General features: G+C 42.9%; 1 protein-coding gene across 7 annotated transcripts in view; it reads left to right on the top strand.

Moving 5' to 3' along the window:
- VSTM4 (V-set and transmembrane domain containing 4) overlaps positions 1 to 22460 on the top strand; it is a 112391-nt gene that overhangs the window by 60342 nt on the left and 29589 nt on the right. For 4 of the 7 annotated variants that reach the window (XR_008537385.2, XM_054659550.2, XM_054659551.2 and 1 more), the window contains exons 6-7: positions 7749 to 7855; positions 9282 to 9343. Coding sequence is in view for 6 of the 7 variants with exons in the window: in XM_054659550.2 (XP_054515525.1) it covers positions 7749 to 7855; positions 9282 to 9343 (169 nt within the window). In the remaining variant the exon portion in view is untranslated. Of the gene's footprint in view, positions 1 to 7748; positions 7856 to 9281; positions 9344 to 10644; positions 10689 to 20040; positions 20201 to 22460 lie in introns of all 7 variants that reach the window. The other 3 variants (XM_016918253.4, XM_016918252.4, XM_016918255.4) reach the window with 3 other exon arrangements.

Raw genomic sequence — 22460 nt, 5'->3', positions numbered from 1 at the left:
ACCAGCTAGTGTAAAAAAATGTTAGCACAAACAAAAACGCCAGCCTGGCAAAGTCTCTGCTGTGGACTTCGTGAAGCCAGCAGGGAAATGCAAAGGAAGAGCTTCCCTCGCGGCTGCAGGAGCTTCTTGTGGCTCTAAGGATGAGCTTCTTGGGTGATGTAAACCATTTATTGTAAAGGTCATGAGGGCACTGTGGACAGGGAGATGGCTTGGCAAATACCTCACAAAGGAGTAGCATTTATTCTAATGCTGTGCAGAGGATGCATGCAGAAATGTCATGGAGCAGATGCAGCAGAGAGCACGGCTTTGCAACCCACAAGGGTCTGGCATCCTTTCTGGGTGCATAGGCACTCACTTGGGTTGTAGAGAATACTGCCTTGTCCTGCTTCCGATTCAAGGACTCGGAGAGCAGTTTCTGTGGTAATAATGATGGATAATACTGCCAGTAAGGTCATGATAGGTGACTCCCTGTAGGCACTTACTGTGCACTAGACACAATTCTATGTGGTTGGCACATGTCACCCACTTAATGGAAAAGGATCATTTCAAAGGGTCCCTGTGAGTGGGTGGCACCATTCATCCATCTTGAAAGTGAAGTTCTGCAACTTTTAAGCAGCTCCTGGCATATGGAACCAATTGACTTTGTGTGTTTCAGTGGCAGGGAAAGCTGCTGGAGCAAGTTCAAAAAGCCTAAGGCAAGACATTAGGAAACTCCCCCTGTTTGCATGAGTTCTTGGCCTTTATCAATGGCAGCTGACCTTGGGGAGAAGGGGTATCTACAGTTGTTACTATTATTCATTTTACTTTAAAAGATGGCAACGAATTGCCACCATAGTTGTGGAGACCAATGCCCCTCCTTCAAGATTCTGCACATAATGTTCTGGGCATGGGGTTATGGGGTGGCGAGTGTGCTGTGTGAAATCTTGGAAGGAGGCCATAGAGCTGCTTGGAAAGGAACGGATGGATCCCTCCCTCCATCTGTGTCAGACATCTTTCTTGTCAGAACCAAGATAGGCAAGAAGACAGGAAATACATGGACGTTTCTGGAAGTAAAATAATCAGCTGAAGCGACACCTTTCAAAGATGTGTGGAGCAAGAAGAGCTCAGGGGGCCTGGAAGGATGTTGGGAGGACTGGAGCCAACACAGCTCCATTAGCTCCACGCACTAAGGGTTTCTGAATGGGGATCTTTGGCTTGACGAAAGCATTTGACATCCCTAGGTGTCCCAGTTCAGACCACAATACATCCCTTTGGAGTGTGACAGACAGCTTTGTGCCCAGGAGGAGGGGCATCTACTCATTCAAGAAGGAAAAAGATTGAACAGACCTCAAAGAAGTGTTTTGATTTGTAATTCGTATGTCCGGGTGCAAAGATCGCCCTGGGCCAGAGGAAGCACCCAGCATCTTTGGGATGGCTGGATTTGTGAAAGTCCCTTGGCTCACACAGTTCGCTGCACCTCCCACACATCCCAGAGAGAGACTATATTAGAAGGACCATTTGATGGCCCAGGGACATTAAAGGCAGGGGTGAGGACTCCTGATGCCACATGCACTGTGGTTCAGCACAAGTTGCTTTGACCTCACATTTAGTTTTGAAAGCAGAGTGTGGCTGGGTGCATGCTTCTTAGTTATAATTATGTTTTTTGGTGGAATCAGCTCAGTTTATGCTGTTCCTCCTGCATAAACTGCTCCCCGCCTTCTGCTCCCAAATACTCTTAGTGTTAGAGGCACAAAATTCCCAGCTGGCTAGCCCACCATGCCCACCTGCATTTTGGCAGCTGACATCACTTCTTCCAGGCGATTTCCAGGCACATGCCCCCTTACTCCTCTGCGCTTTCTTCTCAGGATGGCCCTGGGTCTTAGGCACCAGCCACACCCTCAGTCCCCAAGACCCCACTACCTGGGTTGGCCTCTCCTCCTCCCTTTGGGGCAGGAGTTTGAGCAGCTGTGACAGTGCTGTGGGTTCCCCACGCTGAATCTAAATCAGACTTGAAATGCAGTGGAATGTTAATGTCTCCTTCTGGTACTTCTCTTCAGGGAGATGGTTTAAACTGGGAGTAGCCACTGTGGCTCTGGCTCTATTGACCTTGTTCCTGTTCCAGTGTTCTTGTTATCTGTTATCTGGGCTGGGTCCTGGGTCCTTGCTTCAGGGCCAGAGGAAGCAGGCCAACATGGATCAAGTCCCATGTCCCCTTCTCAGCTGGTGACTTTTGAGAAGGGCCTGATCTCTCTGAGGCCCCGTTTTTGCAACAAGGAGGGCCAGAGGTTACGGATACCAAGCTCTTTCCACAGTGCCTTGCATAGGATGGACACAAACATAGCTGTTACTGTTGTTAACTTTAGTTTCTGAAAAATATGGTTGCTCAGAATTTGTTCAATACCTTGCAAAATCTAGGTTGGCTGCTTTGCCTGGTGTTCTGGAGTGGCTGCCCATCGCTCAGGAATGCAGCCTCTCTCATGACCTGCCTGGTCTGTCCTGCAGTGGTGCTTTCCAGCACCGCTCTATCAGTGGGAGGGCAGCTGTCAAGGGGATGTCATGCTGTAATATCCTGGGCAGGAAGACTTTCTGATCAATGTCTAAGTTGAAACTTGCAGCCCTACTCACTGGGCTGAAACAAGGGCACCATGAAATACCCAAGTGGCAACATCATCCTCCCTGGGTAGTACCATGAAACGTCTACACTGCACCTGTACAATGGAGACTAGGGTCAGTTGCTATTTAGCTGTTTCACACCCCATCTAATTTAGGCTATGCTCTCTTATCTGACCCTCATAACTTTGCAAGAGAGATAGCCAACATACACCTCCCCTTTTACAGATTGGTGGGTGGAAGCCCGGGGAAGTAAGTGACTTGCCCAGGGTCACCTCTCTGGTCAAAGTAGAATCAGCTTTAGTGGCCTTTTGACCCCTGTTCAGAACCTGTTCACTCAATCCAGCCGCTGTGTGTCATGGAGCAGAACTGCCAAGCCTTTGTGGGACACAAGCTCCTTCTGGCAGGTGGCCAGGCCGGAACCTGGTACATCTTACAGCAAGGCCTCTGCACGTGCGACATCCTGCCTGCCCTTGTTGGAGGCAGAAAAATAGCCTTGCTCCACAATGAGCTCCCACAAATAGCACTTCTCTCTAATCAAACAGCTCTCTAATTTAGAGGGAGTTTCCGGGCGGGCCTGTTTTCTGTCTTTCTTGGTTTGACTCACTCCAACAAGGCTTGCTCTGTTGTGTCAGAGACAAAATATAGCCCTGTTCCAATCCGAGATGTCGAATAACTTTTCTTGTAAGTTAATCATAAGGTGGACTTTCTTAGCCAAATATTCCGACCAGTCCTGCTGGCTCAAGGGGAGAAACAAGATTCTGAGAGAGTGTCTATCCTATGTCAATGTGGTGATTCATTGTCTAAATGAGATCAAATTGTCGAAATATGAATTAAAATTAAATTTAGTGCAGTTTTACTGTTTTGAAGGAAAATTATGATGACAAAGCAGGTGTTTTCCACCTTAAGGAAATCCCTGAACATAATGTTATAAGTGCACAAAAATGATGTTCCAGAAACTTCCATTTTATATTAAACAGTTAAAAAAAATCCAAAAAGAGAATAGGAAGTGGAAATATTATTTGATTCTACACCGTGCGAGGTGCAATTGGGGAGACTACCCAAGTTTTGAGGCAAAAGAAGAAAGGAAAATGTCAAAAGATTTTAGCAAAAACAAATTAAAAAACTGTGCATGGAACAAAAAGCCAGAATTCAGAGGGAATTGGGAAAAATATTTTCAATAAATATGTCCAAATGGTGTAAAAGTTGCTTGCAAACCTGTAAGAAAAGCTCAAGATCCCAAATCAAGAGCAGAGATCAAGAAAATCCTAAATCAAGATCCAAAAAAAAAAAAAAAAAAAAATCCTAAATCAAGAGAAGGAGCTATCCTTCCATCATAAATGAGAAAACTCCTTAGACAAACATGGGAAGTGTCCATTATCACTAGAAATCAGAGAAATGCAAATAAAAAAGGAATCAGCTTTTTCTTCATTAAATGAGTCATTTTTAAAAAAATTGACAAATGGTGTTAAGGAGGGTGACGTAGGTATTCTCATTTGTTGAGTGGCATAGCTGTGGTGTAGTACTAACTTGTCAAAAATCATTTTGACAGTAAGTATTAAATAGCCTTGAAAATGGTCCTTTTCCATGACCTGGTAATTCCAGCTTTAGAAATTCAACCCCAAAATGAAAGTCTAAGAATAAAAAACCATTATGCACAAATACATTTTTAGCAGTGTCATTTCTATATTAAACTGAGAAAGAAATGAGATCTTTAGATGTTAGGGAAATGGCTAAGTAAACATCGGCTTATTTCCTCACTGGAATAGTATGAGAATATAACAATATGAAAAATTTAGATTAAGTAAAAATAAGAATACAAAATTATAATATAATATGATTTAAAAAACACTATATATGAACAAGGAAGGGTTGAAAATTTGTATCTACACACAAAAAAACTGCACATGGATGTTTATAGCAGCTTTTTTCATAATTGCTAAAAATTAGAAGCAGCTGAGATGCCTTTCAGCAGGTGAATGCATAAACTGTGGTACATCCAGATGACAGAATATTACTCAGTGCCCAAAAGAAATGAGCTATCAGGCTGGGAGCAGTGGCTCATGCCTGTAATCCCAGCACTTTGGGAGGCCAAGGCGGGTGGATCACCTGAGGTCAGGAGTTCAAGACTAGCCTGACCAACATGGTGAAACCCCATCTCTACTAAAAATACAAAAATTAGCTGGGCATGGTGGCAGGCACCTGTAATCCCCGGTACTCGGGAGGCTGAGGCAGGAGAATCGCTTGAACCCGGGAGGCGGAGGTTGCAGTGAGCTGACATCGTGCCATTGCACTCCAGCCTGGGTGACAAAGAGAGACTGTCTCAAAAAAGAAAAAAAAAAGAAAAAAAAAAAAAGAAATGAGCTGTCAAGCCATGACAAGTCATGGAGGAAGGGCAATTGCATATTGCTAAGTGAAAGAGGCCAATCTGAAAAGGCTATATATTGTATCATTCCAACTCTGTGACATCCTGGAAAAGACAAAACTGTGGAGACGTTAAAAGATCGCTGGTTGCCAAGGGTTAGGGTAGAGGGAGGGATGAATAGGCAGAGCACAGAGGATACTTGGGAGTGAAACTACTCTGTATGATGCTATGATGCTGGGTTCATGCCAGTATAAATTTGTCCAAACCCATAGAATATACTGTACATCAAGAGTGAACCCTAAGGTGACCTGTGGACTTTTGAGGGATACTGATGTCTAATGTAGGTTCCTCAGTTGTAGCAAATGCCCTACTCTAGTGCAGGATGTTGATCATGGGGGAGGCTGTGCATGTGTGGGGGTGGGGGCTATATGGGAAATGTATCTTCCACTCAATGTTTCTGTGAATGTAAAACTTCTCTAAAAAATAAAGTCTGTTTAAAAGCAAAAACAAGGAAGAGGAAAAAGAGTGAAAATATTTATGAAGGTTGTGTTTTGGTTATGACAGTGTTATTTTCTTTGGTTTCCATGCCTGTAATTACCCTTTTTAAACACGAGCATGCATTATTTTATATTGGAAATAAGAAATAGGCATTTCAAGAGTTTATAAAACTACAGAATGAAGCTGAACATGTGGTTGTATATGTAAACAATTCTGAGAATTTAGGATCCCTTGTTTGCTATTGTTGGTCACAGTTTTGTAAATTCACATTCTTTTTGGCTATTTGTGAATTTACACAATTGACCCTGTACTCTAAAGCTATGACCAGTTAGAATCTCCGTTCCCAATAAAAATAAGGCATCTTTGGGGAATCTCAGTGGGAACTGTATTCTTGGAATTTATCCCACAACGTGTGATTCAGTTTTTATTTATTTTTATATATCTAGGACTATTATTAGAATAGCCTCTTATTACCCATGTGTATATTTATTTGCACTTAATTATAAACATATCCAGTAATGATTCTCCCTGTCCTGTCTCACATCTGTTTAGTTCCTTAGCACCCCCATTCTAGGGAACCACTAGTTTTAAATTCTTGTGAATATTTCTGGAGCTTCTTTATGTATGTGTAAGCAAATGCTAATATATATTCTTATTTCCCCTTATTTTTATGTAAAAGTGGCACATTTTATACATTGTCCAACACCTAGCTTTTCCACTTAGCAATGCATCTTTCCTTATCAGGACACACGTAGCTTCTTCGTCTTTATACAGATGACCCTATGCACGGATTCACCATAATCTACTCAACTAGTCCCCTGCTGATGGAAGATGAGCTGTCTCTAATTCATTGCTATTATAAACAGTGCTGTAATGACTGATCTTATGCACACAACATTTCCTACATGTGCAAGGATATCCATAGAACGAATTCCTGGAAATGAAATTGCCAGGTCAAAGAGTCTAAGCGCCTGTAATTTTGATAGATGTTACGAAATCATTCTCCATCAAGAAAGATCACGCTGCTGCCAGCAATACTTTTGAGTGCCAGATTCCCTGCACCCCTACCAATAGTGCTTTGCCTCACATTTGACTGCAGCCATTTTGATTTGGAAAAAAAAAAAAAAGAAGTCAGTATACTTTAACGGAATTCCTCTGTCCTGAGGGAGCTTTAGCATGTTTTCATGTGTAAATGAGTCTTTCCTTATGTGTAAAAACTGCCTGTTTCCAACCTTCTTTTATTTTGATGATTGGGTCATATTTTTATGGATTTCTAGAAATTCTGTATGTATTAGCGAGATAGCCTCTCTTGAGACCTGGACTTACCTAGCTGGGACATGTGCCTGCGGACAAGAGATTATAAAAGGTACTTCCCTCTGGATTACTGGAGCGAATAGGAAGCATTTGCAAGAAGATGAGTGGTCATTCAAGAAAGTTTGCGAACTCCAGCCCATGAGTAGCACCGAGAACAAGTTTCATATCGGAGCAGTGTATGTTTGCAGCTTTCCTATTTGCTGCTTACCAACAATGTCACTTAGAGCAATCATGTAGCCTCTTTAAGCCTTGGCCTTCTTACCTGTAATGTAAAAGGCTTATCTTCCCGTCCCTTTGGCTTATGGCTAACACATATTAAGAAGCTGATACTGCAGTAATTACACAGGGTCAAGGTAGTTGGAAACACTCCCAGCGCTCCTCAAGGTGAGCTCCCTTCACCTGTCCTAAAGGTAAAGGTGCAGCAGGAGAAGAAAGCTCCGGCAGTCACAGGGGACCCCAGACACATCCAGGTGCAGCTCCCCAGAACCCTTTCCCAGTTGCTGGGGAGATGTTTGCCTTTGGATTATGAACCACAGAGGTGTGTGCAAGGAACCTTGGTTTTAGGGAGCTCAAGCAGAAACTTCTAGTGGCATAAATAATACCCCACTGGTGATGTAGCCAAGCCAAAATGTGTAATCAGTTAAACCAGGTGTCAACCATCAACCCATGCATCCCTAGGCAATGTACACAAGCTAACCCTGAGTCCCTCCAAGGAATTTGGGACTGTAAACAGCACATTCATTATAAATCACCAACTGGCTCAACTCATCCTTCTTATCTTGGCCAAAGATCAGTACCAGACTTCCAGACCTCCCTGGAGATGAGCACAGAGTGTTTCCAGTCTACCCATATGATAACCTTCCCTTACACAGGTACACAGGGAGCACTCAGAAACTATTGGAAGCTATTGTGGGTTTTTTTTTTCCTTTCTCTTTTGCAACAAATCTGCCTTTGGTTTCACTGGAAACTTTTTCTTCTACAGCTCAGGGGAGACTGTCACTAGCGTGACCAGCTTGGCCCCACTACAGCCCAAGAAGGGCAAGAGGCAGAAGGAGAAGCCTGACATTCCTCCTGCAGTCCCTGCCAAAGGTAAGGAGCTGGCCTGCAGTTTCTTACCTGGAAACTATCATTATTGATCCCTGTGGGTCTGGGGTTCCATGTTGGATTATGACAGGGAGCATAGGCAGATGGGGAATATGACATGACATTTAATGATTATATAGTCTGGACCCCCACCTAGATTCTGGGCATAACTGGTGCTCAACCACCTCAGCCGTTAGCCCAGTACTTGGGTTGGGGGTGGAGTTGGAGGAGGAAGCAAGGGCCTAGCATAGCTTTAGCAGGGGGAAGATCAACATCCACAGATGATTCCAGATTGTGTTTCACTTTGTACTATTAAAACATGCCACACATGAGGTGGGGTGGTGGGTTGGGATGAGGAAGTCTTCTTGGTTCATTCAAGGGAAGAAAAGCTCTCTGAATTTTTAAAGATGTCAACCAGGTGTGAAATTTATTTCACAGTTGCTCTGGGTATAAAATGACGGCTATCCTGTGATTCCAGTTATGATTTAGAGCAATGTAAGTGAGGAAGATAGGTGTTTCTGGAGGAAAGAACTGCGAGAGTATTAGGAGAACCAAGACTGACTATAGATAGTTCCTAAAATAACTGGTCAATTTAGGAGATATTCATACCTCAGCAAATTTGAAATATAGTTGGGGGAATACAAGGGTTGCCCAAATGAACAATTCTATTCCTCAACTGTGGGCTTTGCATGCTTCCCCTAGGGACACATCAAGCCCTGTGGGGAAGCCTGTTGGTGAGGCTGAGCACACATGGAGTGGAAAGAGGGCTGGAGGGTGTGGTTGTACTGCAGGGGGATGAAAAGCATGGACCTGGGAGGGAAGGGAGTAGAGAACGCCTGCCTGGGCCAGGCATCATACTACTCGATGTCGTTCATTCCACAGTAGATATTACCCACCCTTACTAAAGTTGAAAGTGAGACTTAGGTACGTGGTAGAGCCTGACTTTCAATGCCAAGTTCAAATCCTAAATGGTTCAAGACTAGTGACATGACACCGTGGGAAGGGCCTCACTTTCTTTTTCTGTTAAGTGGGGACAATAAGACCCTCCCTTCACAGGGCTGCTGTGAGGATCAAGAGTCATTGTGATCAGCGCTAGTGTGTGGGTAGGACGGAGTCTCCCAGGGAAGGTCCCAGCTTCAGCCTTCACTGGGTGCATCTGGTTCACACCTGCACACCTGACATCCATGTAGCTGGCAGAGTTTTATGCAGAGTTGTTTTGTTGACCTTGCTGGGGGAGATGACAAAACGTTCAAAGACTAGGGTAGGATCACCCCCGCCGAGGGGCACTTGCTGACACCTAGATCAGAAAGTTCTTCCATGGGACCAGGAAGGGGTATGAGACCTCTCAGAATATGTCCCTGATGCTCATAATGTGTGGCCACTAAGTGTTCTGGGAGGAACTGCAAGCTAAACCCTTGACCTACTTCCACAGCTCCGATAGCCCCCACGTTCCATAAACCGAAGCTGCTGAAACCACAGAGAAAAGTCACGCTGGTGAGTAACCGTCTTCTGTATTCCTATCATACCTTAAGCCTCAGACACAACTCAGATTCCAAAACAGTGCCTTTATTAACTCAAAACATACAGAAAGTTTTAGAAACTTTTGTCCCCAAACAAAAACATTCTCTATTCTCAGATGCCAGCTTTTGAGTCAGCCTTTCTCCATACTTAGTTCCCAGAGTAACTCTTTAAAAATCTAAATAGTTTATATTATAAATGCTCTGTTTCAAGCGGGAGAAAAGCCATATTCAGAAATGTATAAAATAGAAAGTGGACCTGCTTGCATACATTTACCTGATAATTACTCCAAAGATACTGCTGCACATGTTTTCCAGAAAATATGTCATAGCTTTTGATTTTAAACAATTTTAGATTCACAGAAAAGTTGTAAAGCTGGCACAGAGCGGTCCCATGTACCTTCATCCACCTTCTCTTAGTGTTGGTTTCTTACATAGTCATGGTACATGTGTCAAACTAAGAAATTAACATCGGTTCATTGCTATTAACTACACTTTGGGCTTAACCAGATTTTGGTCTACCTGCTAATGTTCCTTTTCTGGTGCAGGATCCAAATCCAGGATCTCACATTGCATTTAGTTGTTATATCCCCTTGCTTTCCAACAATCCAAGACAGATTTGCAGGCTTTCTTTTTCTTTCTTGGCCTTGACACTTTTGAAGAGTAGTGGCCAGTGATTTTTTAGAATGTCCCTCAATTTGGTACTCTCTGAGGTTTTCTGAGCATTAGAAATGGGGTGTATTAGTCAGTTCTCACACTGCTATAAAGATACTACCCAAGACTGGGTAATTTGTAAACAGGTTTATAAAGAGGTTTAATTGACTCACAGTTCCTCATGGTTGGGGAGTCCTCAGGAAACTTACAGTCATGGTGGAAGGGGAAGCAGGCACATCTTACATGGAGGCAGGCGAGAGAGGGTGTGTGTGAGCACAGGAAAAACTACCATTTATAAAACCATCAGATTTCATGAGAACTCACTCGCTTGTCATGAGAACAGCGGGGAGGAAACCACCCCCTAACCCAGTCACTTCCCTCCCTTGACACCTGGGGTTTACAATTTGAGATAAGGTTTGGGTGGAGACACAGAGCCAAACCATATCATGGGGTTACGGATTTTGGGGACAAAGAGCACAGAGGTGGAGCTCCCTTCTCATTGCATGGTATCAGGGCACATGACGACAATATATCTTGTTAATGGTGATGCTCATCTCAATCACTTGGTTAAGGTGGTGTCTGCCAGGTTTCTTTACTATGAAGTTACTATTTTCTCCTTTCCAGACTGTTTGTTAGAGGCCAGTCCCTGAGTCCAATTCACATTCAAGGTGAGGAGAGTTAAGCTCCACCTCCAGAAGGGAGGCATGTCATGAATTTATGGATATGTTAAACCCACCACAGTAATTAATAAAAATCTTAGGGGAGATATGTTAAGGCTTGCAAATATCTTGTTTTTCCTTGAACTTTTGCCCACTAATCTTGCATTCATCAGTAGATTTTGCTTGAAGCAGATTTTACTATGGTGCACTAAGGGTGATTTTCTATTTCCCTTAGTCTTTCTAGATGTATTATTTGGAATTCTTCTATAAGGAAGAATGGCCCCCTTTTTTCATTTGTTTATTGTTCACTAATTCCTTGATATCAGTATGGATGCGTGGATATTTATTTTTTAGTTTTTAACTACATTATTATTTATTTTGTTGTTAATATTATTCAGCAGTTAGTTGTGTGTGTGTGCATGAGAGAGAGAGAGAGAGAGAAAGAAAGACTGTCAAAGCTATTCTAAGGTGTGTATGCCAAGACAATTTTGAGGGCAGAGTGCAAGGTGGAGGATTTATATGCCAATTCTCGACATCTACATTAAAGCAAATGTAAGTAATATAATGGGGTATTAATACAAGGGCAGACAAGTAGACAAAGGAACAGAATAAAGAGCCCCAAACACAACTGCATAGGATTGTCATTTGATTTATGACAACAGTGACATTGCAGTGCAGTGAAAAAGAGATTATCTTTTCAATGTTTGGTGACAGGTTTGTTGGATATCCATATGAAAAAAAGATCTATAGCCCCTACTCTACACCACACACAAAAGTTAACAGGAGATGGATCATAGACATAAGTATGAAAGGTACAAAGTAAAGCTTCCCGAAGATAGCATTTCTTCCTAATTTCAGAGTAGACAAAGATGTTTTTAAACGAGACACATAAAGCACCAACATAAAGGAATGGATAAAGAAATCTGGGTTGTATTAACATTTAGAACTTCTATTCTGTTTAAAGATACAGTTAAAATAATGAAAAGGCAGGCTGCAGACTGGGAGGACATATCTCTATGCATATATCTGCCAAAGGTTTCCCTCCCTCTCTCCCTCCTTTCTTTTCTTTTCTTTAATTTTTCCTTCCTTCCTTCCTTTCTTTCTTCCTTTCTTTCTTTCTTTTTCTCCTTCCTTCCTTCTTTTCTTTAATTTTTTCTCTTCTTTCTTTCTTTTTCTTTCTTTCTTTCTCTCCTTCCTTCCTTGTTTTCTTTCTCTTTCTTTCTTTCTCTCTTTCTTTTTCTTTCTCTCTCTCTCCTTCCTTCCTTCTTTTCTTGTCATTAATTTTCTTTTCTTTTCTTTCTTCTTTCTTTTCTGAGGCAGAGTCTTGTTCTGTCACCCAAGCTGGAATGCGGTGGTACTACCTCGGCTCACTGCAGCCTCCACCTCCCTGGTTCAAGTTATTCTTGTGCCTCAGCCTCTCAAGTAGCTGGGATTACAGGTGCATGCCACTATGCTAGGTTAGTTTTTGTATTTTTAGTAGAGTTGGGGTTTCACCATGCTGTCCAGGTTGGTTTCGAGCTCATGGCCTCAAGTGTTCCTTCCACCTCGGCGTCTAAAAGTGTTGGGATTACAGGCATGAGCCACTGCACCTGGCTGACCTGACAAAGGTTTCTTATCTAGAACATATGAACACCTGCCAATCAATAAGAAGTAAAAAGACAGCACTACCAAAAAATGGGCAGAAGGTTTAAATGTGCACTTGACAAAAGAAGATATACAAATAGCCAGTAAACTCATAAAAAGTCCTTAACCTAATAGGCATCATGGCAGTGCAATTTAAAAGCATAAAGCCAGTTCACCTCCACCAGGATAATTAAAATGAAGTACTTGTGCAGTTTCTTTTTTGCCTGTATTTCTCTGATCCATTTTGAGTTTAGAAATTGATCTAATTTTATCTGTTTGTCAGACTCTTTTTTATTTTACCTTATGCCTTCTATTTCAACAATCATTATTTGCTAATTTCATCACCATATTCTAAACAATTATTTGAACTTAATTTTTGTTTTGTTATTTATTCCTTTTTTTTGAGTCCAGTGTCTTTCCCTTCATTACCTTTACTTGCCTTTCCATTTGAGCAATTTGTCTGTGAATGGAATTCTAGATTCATAAACTTTTTCCACTAGGTGCAGAGAAATAGGATAAGCACTTCATAATGCATTTCTCTGAACTTCCTGTATTGCTGAACATAAATGCCAACCTCATGACTGTCACCTATAATTCCCCATATTATTTGAGCCACATAGGTAATTTAAACTTTCTAGTAGCCACATTTAAGGTGTGAAAAGTAACAGATGAAACCGATTTTAATGATATAGTTTATTTAACTTAACTATCAAAAATATTATCATTTAATCATGTAATCAATATAGCAATTATTAATTAAATATTTTCTATTACTTTTATTGTGATAAGTCTTTAGAATCCAGTGTCTATTTGATGCTTACTGCACATCTTAATTCACAGCCACAGTTCCAGTGCTTAGTAAACACATTTGACTAGTGGCTACCACATTGGACAGTGCATCCCAGAATGATCTAGCCCCCCATTGCTTCTTTGACATGATTTTTATGACCATCCCTCTCTCTCGTTTCCCTTCAGCCACACTGGCCTCCTTGCTAATCCTTAAATATACCAAGCATGTTCCTGTGTCAGGGCCCATGTACCCACTCTCCCCTCTTCCTGGAATGTCCTCCCCAGAATCTGTCCATGGCTTATTACTCACCCCCTGTGGTCTCTGATCAAACATCATGTAATAAAGGAGCTGTCCTGATAGCCTATATAAAACACCACCCACCCTGACATATTTTGTGTTTATATCTATGAATCATCCATCTCTTCTACCAGGCTACAAGATCCATAAAGGCAGGGAGCTTGTCTGCTGTGATTCCTGCTGTATTCTTCATGTTTAGAAATGTGTTTAGCGCAATGGATATTTGTTTATGATTCTGCACCCCCGCCCTGTTGAGTAGGTTCTGTAATTCTACATCCATAATTGGGTACATGAGCCTCTGAGAGTCAGTAAAGTGAGAGATGGGTGATGTACCCAAGGTCACACAGCTTGTGGGTTGCAGTCAGGGCTTAATCCAAAATCTAAGGTTTTCACCAGCACATTGGAAGCTTTGCCTCAGTGTGGAGTCTGGGCCTAGCTGCTCTCTATATGTGATCCTGAATGCCTGTGTGGCTCAGCCTTGCTCCTGTCCTTGCTGCTCTGTGCTTCACCTGTTTTTTAAGGAGTCTTCTTTTGCCTGCAGTGAACTGTGGGTTCTAGCAGGCTTTTCATATAGTGGGTTCCATTTGGTTCATGTTATCAAAAAATCCTCATCAATTCTACTCTGTTGACTATACCATATGGTTCTTAAAGGCAGCAGCAGGCCTTTTGGCTTATTTTAATAGGCCATTGGCACTCAGTGGGCTTTTGGAAACTGTGGAGCATAAAGGCGAAAACAATCAATTTCCCTTGGCCTTGGAGCATCCCATTTCTCACCTGTGACATTCAGTCTCCTGCAGATAGACAGGCTGAGTTCACTGTCCTCTAGACTGTGTGCAGCACTGCACATCTGGGTGTGCGTGTTTATGTGGCTCTTTTAGATCTTTTCTTTCTAATTCTGATATTTAACAACTACCTCAAGAGTGACTACAGAGTGACTACACTTAATTTCCCCACCTTATGTTCTCTCTAAGTTACTCAGGACGTATTGTTTCTAATCCAGTCTCTTACCCCTGCTAATAACAGAAACAACTATATATTGAAGTTTTATTGATATGTCCCAGGGATAGATCAAAAAAGTGCTTTTGGCATGTCATCGTATTTAATTCTCACAATAAGATTTTCCCATTGCCCCCTACAAGCTTTGCATGTGAGAACAAACAACACTATTTAAGAAACATGATCCATATCCATAAGGTGTAGTGTCATCAGTCTTCAGGAAACAACTTCCCCTAGTGCATAGCCTGGGCGGACCCACCTCTCATTTATCCATTAAACATGAAAATCTTTTGTGCACCTCTTGGGTGCAAAATGCTATCTTAAGCAATTTTTTACAACTAAAAAAATATCAGATTCAATAGAGTTTTCAAATATAGCTGTGGTCCTGACTACAAGTTTTTTGTTGTTGACTTGTTTGTGTGTCTGAGCTGATGTGCTTCTCTGGGTGGGGACTCATCATAGGAAATTCTCGATTTTTACAGATAATTGATTGGGGCAGTTATATGCATTTCAGAAGGATTCTTTATTTTATGGAAGTATTCTCAATAATAGTTCTTTAAATAACAGGTTTTCCCTTGATCATTTAAAATACGAAGAAATTGGAAGCTTTTATACCAAATTTTCCAGAAGCAAGGTCAATTTGGAAGCTAGTTTACACCTATAACAATTCACAATAAAGACAAGAGCTGACCTCAGTAGGGCCTCTATCTGACCATTAGTTTAGAGACAAAAATATCAGGCCTAGCATCTGCAGTTTTTGGTGAATATCAAGATTTATTTTCCCAGGAGGCCAGCATTGACCTCAGTCTCAGTTTGGTCGATATTTATCTCTTAGATCAATAGGTCTTGATGGTAGCTCAAACAAAAGTCGATAGCCACCTGTTGACTCACACAAAGTTAGTGGATAATTTAGAGAATAATTTGGAGACATCTTAATTTGGGGGACCTGGTACCAATTTAGGTTTCTAATTTTGTAATGGTTCCATGTTGCCCCAATCTCTGTAACACAGTGCTTCCTGCTGTGATCCTAGGCCACAGAGCTCCCCAGCCCCTCTGTCTAGAAACCAATCTGACAACCTCCACTGACTCATTGACAAGAAGTGGGAAGGCTCACAGGGAAAGCCTCCATTTATCGGGTGCCTATTGTGTGCCAGCTGCCGCATTAGGTGATTTACAGGCTCTGGGTGAAAAGCACGTATCTTTATGTCTGCAATCCCCAAGCCGTTAACAAGTGGGAATCTTTTCTTAGGTTTCCAAGACAACATTGCGTTTTGCAAGAAGTGTGTACACTAGACATTAACAGTAGTCAGAAGTTTTTAAAAAATGGTAGGACAAAAGAAGGAAAGGGTGAGGCCAGGCATGGTGGCTCATGCCTGTAATCCCAGCAATTTGGGAGGCCGAGGCAGGCTGATCACCTGAAGTCAGGAGTCTGAGACTCGCCTGGCCAATATCGTGAAACCTCGTCTCCTCAAAAATTACAAAAAAAATTAGCCGGGCATGGTGGCACATGCCTGTAATCCCAGCTATTTAGGAGGCTGAGGCAGGAGAATCGCTTGAACCCGGGAAATGGAGGTTGCAATGAGCCGAGATCGCACCACTGCACTACAGCCTAGGTGACAGAGTGAGACTCTGTCTCCAAAAAAAGAAGAAAGTGAGAAAAGCATTTTAGACATTTTAAAATCAAGGTATCAAAACTGCTTTTCCTTTTTTTAAAACAAAACAACCAAACACAACAACCTGCTTTCAAAGTTCTGCTAATCAGATAATGAGGCCACATGGATCACACAGGCGCTTTCTGTCTGACACTGTGACCAGTTTGTCTAATAAACATTTACAATTCCCATATATCAGTGCTCCCTTATCCCCTTGGGGTGAGGCATTGGCCCAAGCATCCCTTGAAGCCTCCTGGGGCCGTAGGAGCTAAATGCCCTGCAGCAAAGCTTCGGAAGCCTTGCAGCTGATTCACACACTTCCAGGAAAAGCTGTCATTACTTCCTTGTTTCAGAAGACACTGAGAAAGCCAGAAGTACATTTGATTTATTTTTATTGCTTTCTGTCAGTTATTGATTCAGAGGCCAAGTAGCGGAACTTTTCTGTGATGCGGAAGGAAAACCTCAGAGTTAAAGGAAAAACAGCCTCAGGACACAGGACTGTTACCTGAATGGGGAAGGAGGGCAGTCAGCATCTCAACATTAACTGGAAGGTGGCAAGTGTCAACCTTGGAGTTGAATGAACTTGGATAGGCTTTTCCATGCCTCGTCATCAACCATGCCCTCCTCCACAATGGGCCACCCACACCTCATCTGCAAGTCCTCCTTCTCCATAATTAAGCCCTAGGGTAGCTGAGGGGGTCAGGCCACCCCTGTTCTCTAGGGAGAAAATGATCTCTGTGAGCCAGCCTCAGACGAAAGACATAGAAAACCAGGAGCACCACAGGCTTAATCACTGCACGTTTCCCAGGGGAGTGCTTGCATCCTGTCTTCCCACTCCAATCCATCCTCTGCGTGGCTGCCGGGGGATTTGTCTAAAACACAGCTTCATCTGTGTCATTTCCCTGCGTAAATGGCTCCCTCTCGCCTCCAGGATGAGGCGGCTTCCTGTGAGTAGTGGGTGGCTCTTGTCATAATCTGCCTGCGCTCCCTCAGGCCCACCCCACCCAGGACCCTCGTCCTGCTGAGACCCCAAGCGGTCTAGGTCCTCTGTCCTCACCTACCCCTGCCTCATCCTCCCGCAGAGCTGCTGCTCAGCTCTAAGATGTGGCTCACTCACCACCTTCTTTCTGAGGCCTCCTCCCCTCTGCCCCCCACTTCTCTGGAATCTAGGTTGGCCTAGGCATCTGAGTAAGTTGTGCCTGTTCACGTCAGTCACCTGCTTGTAGACAGCTCTTGGGGCACTTTTCGGTTCCTCTGTCCTGGATGCCCCCTCATGGTCCGCCCACCTTTGTACTTGCAGGTGGTCCTGAGAGGCCTGGGCCCCCTGGTTGACTGCTTTTACCCCTGGCTGTTGCTCCTCCACAGGTGGTCAGGCTGCCTCCCCCTCCTCCACTGTCCTAGAATGTTGGCTTCTCTTGGGCTGTCTTCTCCTTGAACACATTCGCAGGCACAGCAGCCATCTGTGCAGCCCATTGGTCCCCTAACGGGGGTCCTCAAGCCAATTTCAGAACAACCCTTCTGACTGTTAACCAGACACTCCCCTGGAGGGCCCGCGGGCACCTCAAATCCGCCATGACATAAGCACACACGGAGCTCATGGCCTGCCCCACACCTCAGTGTGCATGGGATATCCCGCCTTAGCCCATGGCATTCCCATCCAGAAGCTAAATCGTGGTAAAATACACATAACAGCAAACGTACTATCTTCATCATTTTTAAGTGTACAATTCAGTCATGTGAAACACTCCCACTGTGGTGTGGCCAATCTCCAATGCACTTTTCATCTTGCAAAACTGAAACTCTGTACTCAAGAAACACCCCCAACTCCCACCCAGCCAGCCCCTAGCTTCCACCATTCTACTTTCTGTATCAATGAATTTGACTGCTTTAGCAACCTCATAGAAGTGGAATCATGCAGTATTTGTCCTTTTGTGACTGGCTTATTTTGCTTAGCATAATGTCCTTATTCATCCACGTTGCTGTGTGTGTGAGAATTTTCATTCTTCTTAAGGCCTAATAATATTCTATTGTAAGTATATACCACATTTTTTTGTATCCATTTATCCCTTGCTGGACAACAGAGTTGCTTCCATCTTTTGGCTGTTGTGACTAATGCTGATGTGACCATGGTGTACAAATATCTGTTTGAGTTCTTGCTTTTAATTATTTTGGTTATATACCCAGAAGGGGGATTGCTGGATCAGATGGTAATGGCATTTTTAGTTTTTTGAGAAACTGCTACACTGTTTTCCAAATCAGCTGCACCATTTTACATTCCTACAAAGAGCACACAGGGTTTCAATTTCTTCATATCCTCACCAACACTTGTTAGTTTCCTTTTTTTTTTTTTTTTTTTGATAGTAGCTATCCTAATGGGTGTGAGGTGGTATCTCATTGTGGTTTTGATTTGCATTTCCCTGATGAGTGATGTTGAGCATCTTTTTATGTTCTTGTCAGCCATTTGTCTATCTTTGGAGAAATGGCTATTCAAGTCCATTGACCATTTTTTAAAAAAGAGATTGTTTGATTTTTTGTTGTTGCTGAATTGTAGGAGTTCTTTATATATTGTGAATTTTAATTCCACATCAGTTACATAATTTGCCAAAATTTTCACCTGTCCTGTAGTGACTTTTTCATTCTGTTAATTGTGTCCCTTGATGCCCAGAAGCTTTAAATTTACATGGGAACTGGTTTTAAAGTCAGGGAGAACTGGTCTTACCCCTAATGATATCCTCAGCAGGGAACCTGGAGTCACTAGAGCGCCCCTTTGGCCAATGTATGTGGAGTGAATGATGAATAATGTTTGCGTGGGAGGATCTGTGGTTGGAACTTAGTCTGAGTCCTCCCTGCTCCAATTGTGGGCCAGAAGGCCAGGCACTGCCTGGGAGCTTGTTGGAAAAGTAGAATCTCCGGCCCTGACTCAGACCTACTGAAGTGGAACCTGCAATTAACGAGGTCCCAGATGAATATGATAAACAGTAAAGTTTGAGAAGTGTGGCTCTGACTAACTTTTCAGACTAAGTAGGCACCTCTGGTGGGGTCGACGCTGTCAGGATCCAGAGCCACTGCCACCCACCTCCAGAGAGGACTCTGCTTTCACTTTAGTAAGACAGGTCAGCCCCCTGGGGAGAAAGGGAGTTGTTTTATCTGTCAACAAGGAGAAAACTAAATATGAGAATTCTAAAAGTCCTTGTGACTCTCCCTAATTCCTGCAAACCTTTCCAGAACAGCTCATCCGTATGTCAACCAGGTATATGTAGCCTTGCCCCATGATCTCCTAGTGTAGCACTTGGCCAGGTGACCAAGACTTACTTGCCTGTGATTCCCTCAAGCTTACAGTCCACAGTAAGCCTCCCTCTTCTCACAGAAACCCAAAGATTAGAATGCTGAAAATGGACAGAAAGGAAGTAGTTCATTCATCCTTGTTCAGAGGGACCCTGCCGTAGGAACCTGCCTCCTCCATAGCGCTGTTGAAAACCACAGTGTGGCCAGCCCAGGGCTGAGATGCCCTGCCTTGTTCCACATCTGCTGGGTGTTGGGAAGAAGTTTCTTCCCCCGGCCCTAGTTTTCACCATTGAGAATGTACTGCCAGGGCCAAAAAAGAATCTGTCTCTTATCAGTAGCAGAAAAGGACTTTGAAGCACATTAGAAAGCAGTGATAGAATTCTGAGAGGATTTTAATAATAACCCAAATCCCAGCAAAATTATTTCCAGAGGACATACATTTCAGGTTTCTTGAAGGATGTTTATAATAAGCCAGAGAATTTCTCTTGTTGTCGTTAATGTGCTAGAACTGGTTTCAGTTAAATTTTACATGAAAAGGATATATTAACCTGCATAAAATATGTTCATAATCTCGATTTAAAATTAAAAAGAAGAAAAAAAGCCACAACCACATGTACAATATATTGCCCCAAGTAAAAGCCTTGGGAAAAAAATACAAACTTTGCTTGTACCACGCTAGTACCATTTTTGCAGAGATAAAATTTCTATGCTCCCCTAGGTACACATGCACAGCCCATTATTGTTGCGGGGAGTTACGTATGTCAGCTGGAGGGAAGAACGGATGCTGAGGCTTCAGAAGGGATGGGCGTGCGGAAAACAGAAGCCATTTGCTTTCATGGCTTCCTCCAGTCTAGAGAGAGCAGGTATCTCGGCGTTTGGTAAGCTGGATGTGATCAAGATCATACCTCTCCCACACTGGAAGTGAGAATATCCTGTATCAGGAAGTCTGTTAACCTTGACACAGGGCTATCTTTTCCCTGCAGGCCACACAGTTAGTGCCAAGGCCCCTCTACTGCCTGCCCCTGCCAACACTTGCCTAGCAAGAACCAGGTCACGTGCTTCTCAGCCGTGTCAGAGACCAATAGAAATTCACTGGAGCTCCAATTTTGTTGAAGGTGGGCTAAGTGACACAGTTACTTCCAAGGAGTCTTTATTTATTTATTATTTTTTTTGAGATAGAGTCTTGCTCTATTGCCCAGGCTGGAGTGCAGTGGCAACCGTAGCTCACTATAGCCGCAAACTCCTGGGCTCAACTGATCCTCCTGCCTCAGCCTCCCAAGTAGCTGGGACCACAGGCATGTGCCACCACATCTAACTTTTTTTTTTTTTTTTTGTAGAGCTGGGGTCTCGCTATGTGCCCAGGCTGGTCTCAAACTCCTGGCCTCAAGCAGTCCTCTCACTTTGGCCTCCCAAAGTGCTAGGATTACAGGTGTGGGCCACTGCACCTGGCCTCAAGAAATGTTTTAAGACTGGGGAGCTCCTTAAGCTCTCCTTAGGCCTCCCTTTTGGGAGACAAAGGGAATCCTACTGCAGATTGCTACCAACAGAGTTGTCCCCACTTTGTTCTAGAAGGGTAATGTGGCTTTGTGCTTTGAGAAGGAACTTGACTTTGGAATTGGCCCCCTCAGGACTATGTGCTTCTCCTGTTTAATGCATCACTGATTCATTCACATTGCTTTCCCAGTCTTCTATTTATTCATTCCCCAATAATTGTTGAGCGCTGATAGGCAGGGGGCAAGGTGCCAGAGAGGCGGGAGCATGAGCCTGGGAGTCACCTGACCAAGGTGAGCAGGTGCAGGGAGATGTGCTGGGCTGGAGGATGGCCTAGGCAGGAGGCAGGCCTGCACATCCAGCAGGCCAGCCCATGGGTGGCCTTTCCTGGTTGTGCAGTCCACCCTGGTCCCAGGTGTCATGGTGCGGCTCCACTCTGGGGCACGCTGTCCCCACGTGCCTGCAGAGACTGTCCCTCCCTGCAGAGCAGTAGCTTGTTTTCCATCTCAGCGTGGCCGATTTGCTGCTGTTATTGGGCACTTCATTTCTGAGATCATTGCACTGCTGGGAAATATTTTTAAAAACTTTTTCTCTGCATTTTATTTTTGAAATCTCATGAAACAATATCATTTCTGCTCACATTTTTAAAGCCTATTTCATTTAAAACTTCAGTTTTGAGCACAGAGTACCTCAGAGTTATTAAAAGACTTTTTCAATCCTACATGGAGAATACTAGAAATAAAGTGCCATTTTGGAAAGAAAGAAAAACATCACTGTCTCAAAAAAAAAAATAATAAAGAAAAGAAAAGAAAAACATCATCAACATATCTGTAACATCAAGCTAGGCACCCAAAATATCAAGAAGAAAATTTCTATGTAAAATTCTGAGTTTGCAATAAACTCATGGTGCATTTAAGGAGATTTTTTTTCCTAGCCAGAATCAATTCTAATTTATTATTATAACTTCTTAAAATTAAATTTATGAATTTCCAACGAGCACATGTGATCACCAAAAGACAATAAGACATAGCCTCATAAATTTATCGTGAGAGTGTTCATAGAAAGATGAAGAATAAAAATTGTTAATTCAGTCATATGTGCCCATTGCCCACATTGCATGCGACATGAATTTAACAAATAATCAGGCATACCTACTGCTATTTTAGATTTGGTTTTAATGCTTGGTTTGTGCCCTGTACATCATGTCTATGACCTAACACTACTGTGATGATGATGATAGTATTGATGATGGTACTGATGATGGTGATGATAGTGGTGATAATGATGATGGTGATAGTGATGGTGATGATGGTGATGATGGTGGTGATAATGGTAGTGATGATCATCATGGTGATGGTAATGGTGATGATGCTGATGATGATGGTGGTAGTGATGGTAATAATGGTGATGATAATGGTAATGATGGTGATGACAGTGATGGTAATAATAATGGTAATATTGATGATGATAGTGATGATGATGGTGTTGGTAATAATGGTGATAATGATGATGGTAATGGTGATGATGGTGATGATGATGGTGATTATGGTGGTGATAATGGTAATGGTGATGGTGATAATGATGGTAGTGATGATGAAGAGGATGGTGATGATGATGGTGGTGATGGCGGTGGTAATAATGATGATA

This window comes from Pan troglodytes, chromosome 8 (genome assembly GCF_028858775.2).
Source record: "Pan troglodytes isolate AG18354 chromosome 8, NHGRI_mPanTro3-v2.0_pri, whole genome shotgun sequence".
In the NCBI taxonomy this organism is placed as follows: Eukaryota; Metazoa; Chordata; class Mammalia; order Primates; family Hominidae; genus Pan; species Pan troglodytes.
Note: the sequence above shows the minus strand (reverse complement) of the source record. Positions and strands in the feature narration are given on the sequence as shown.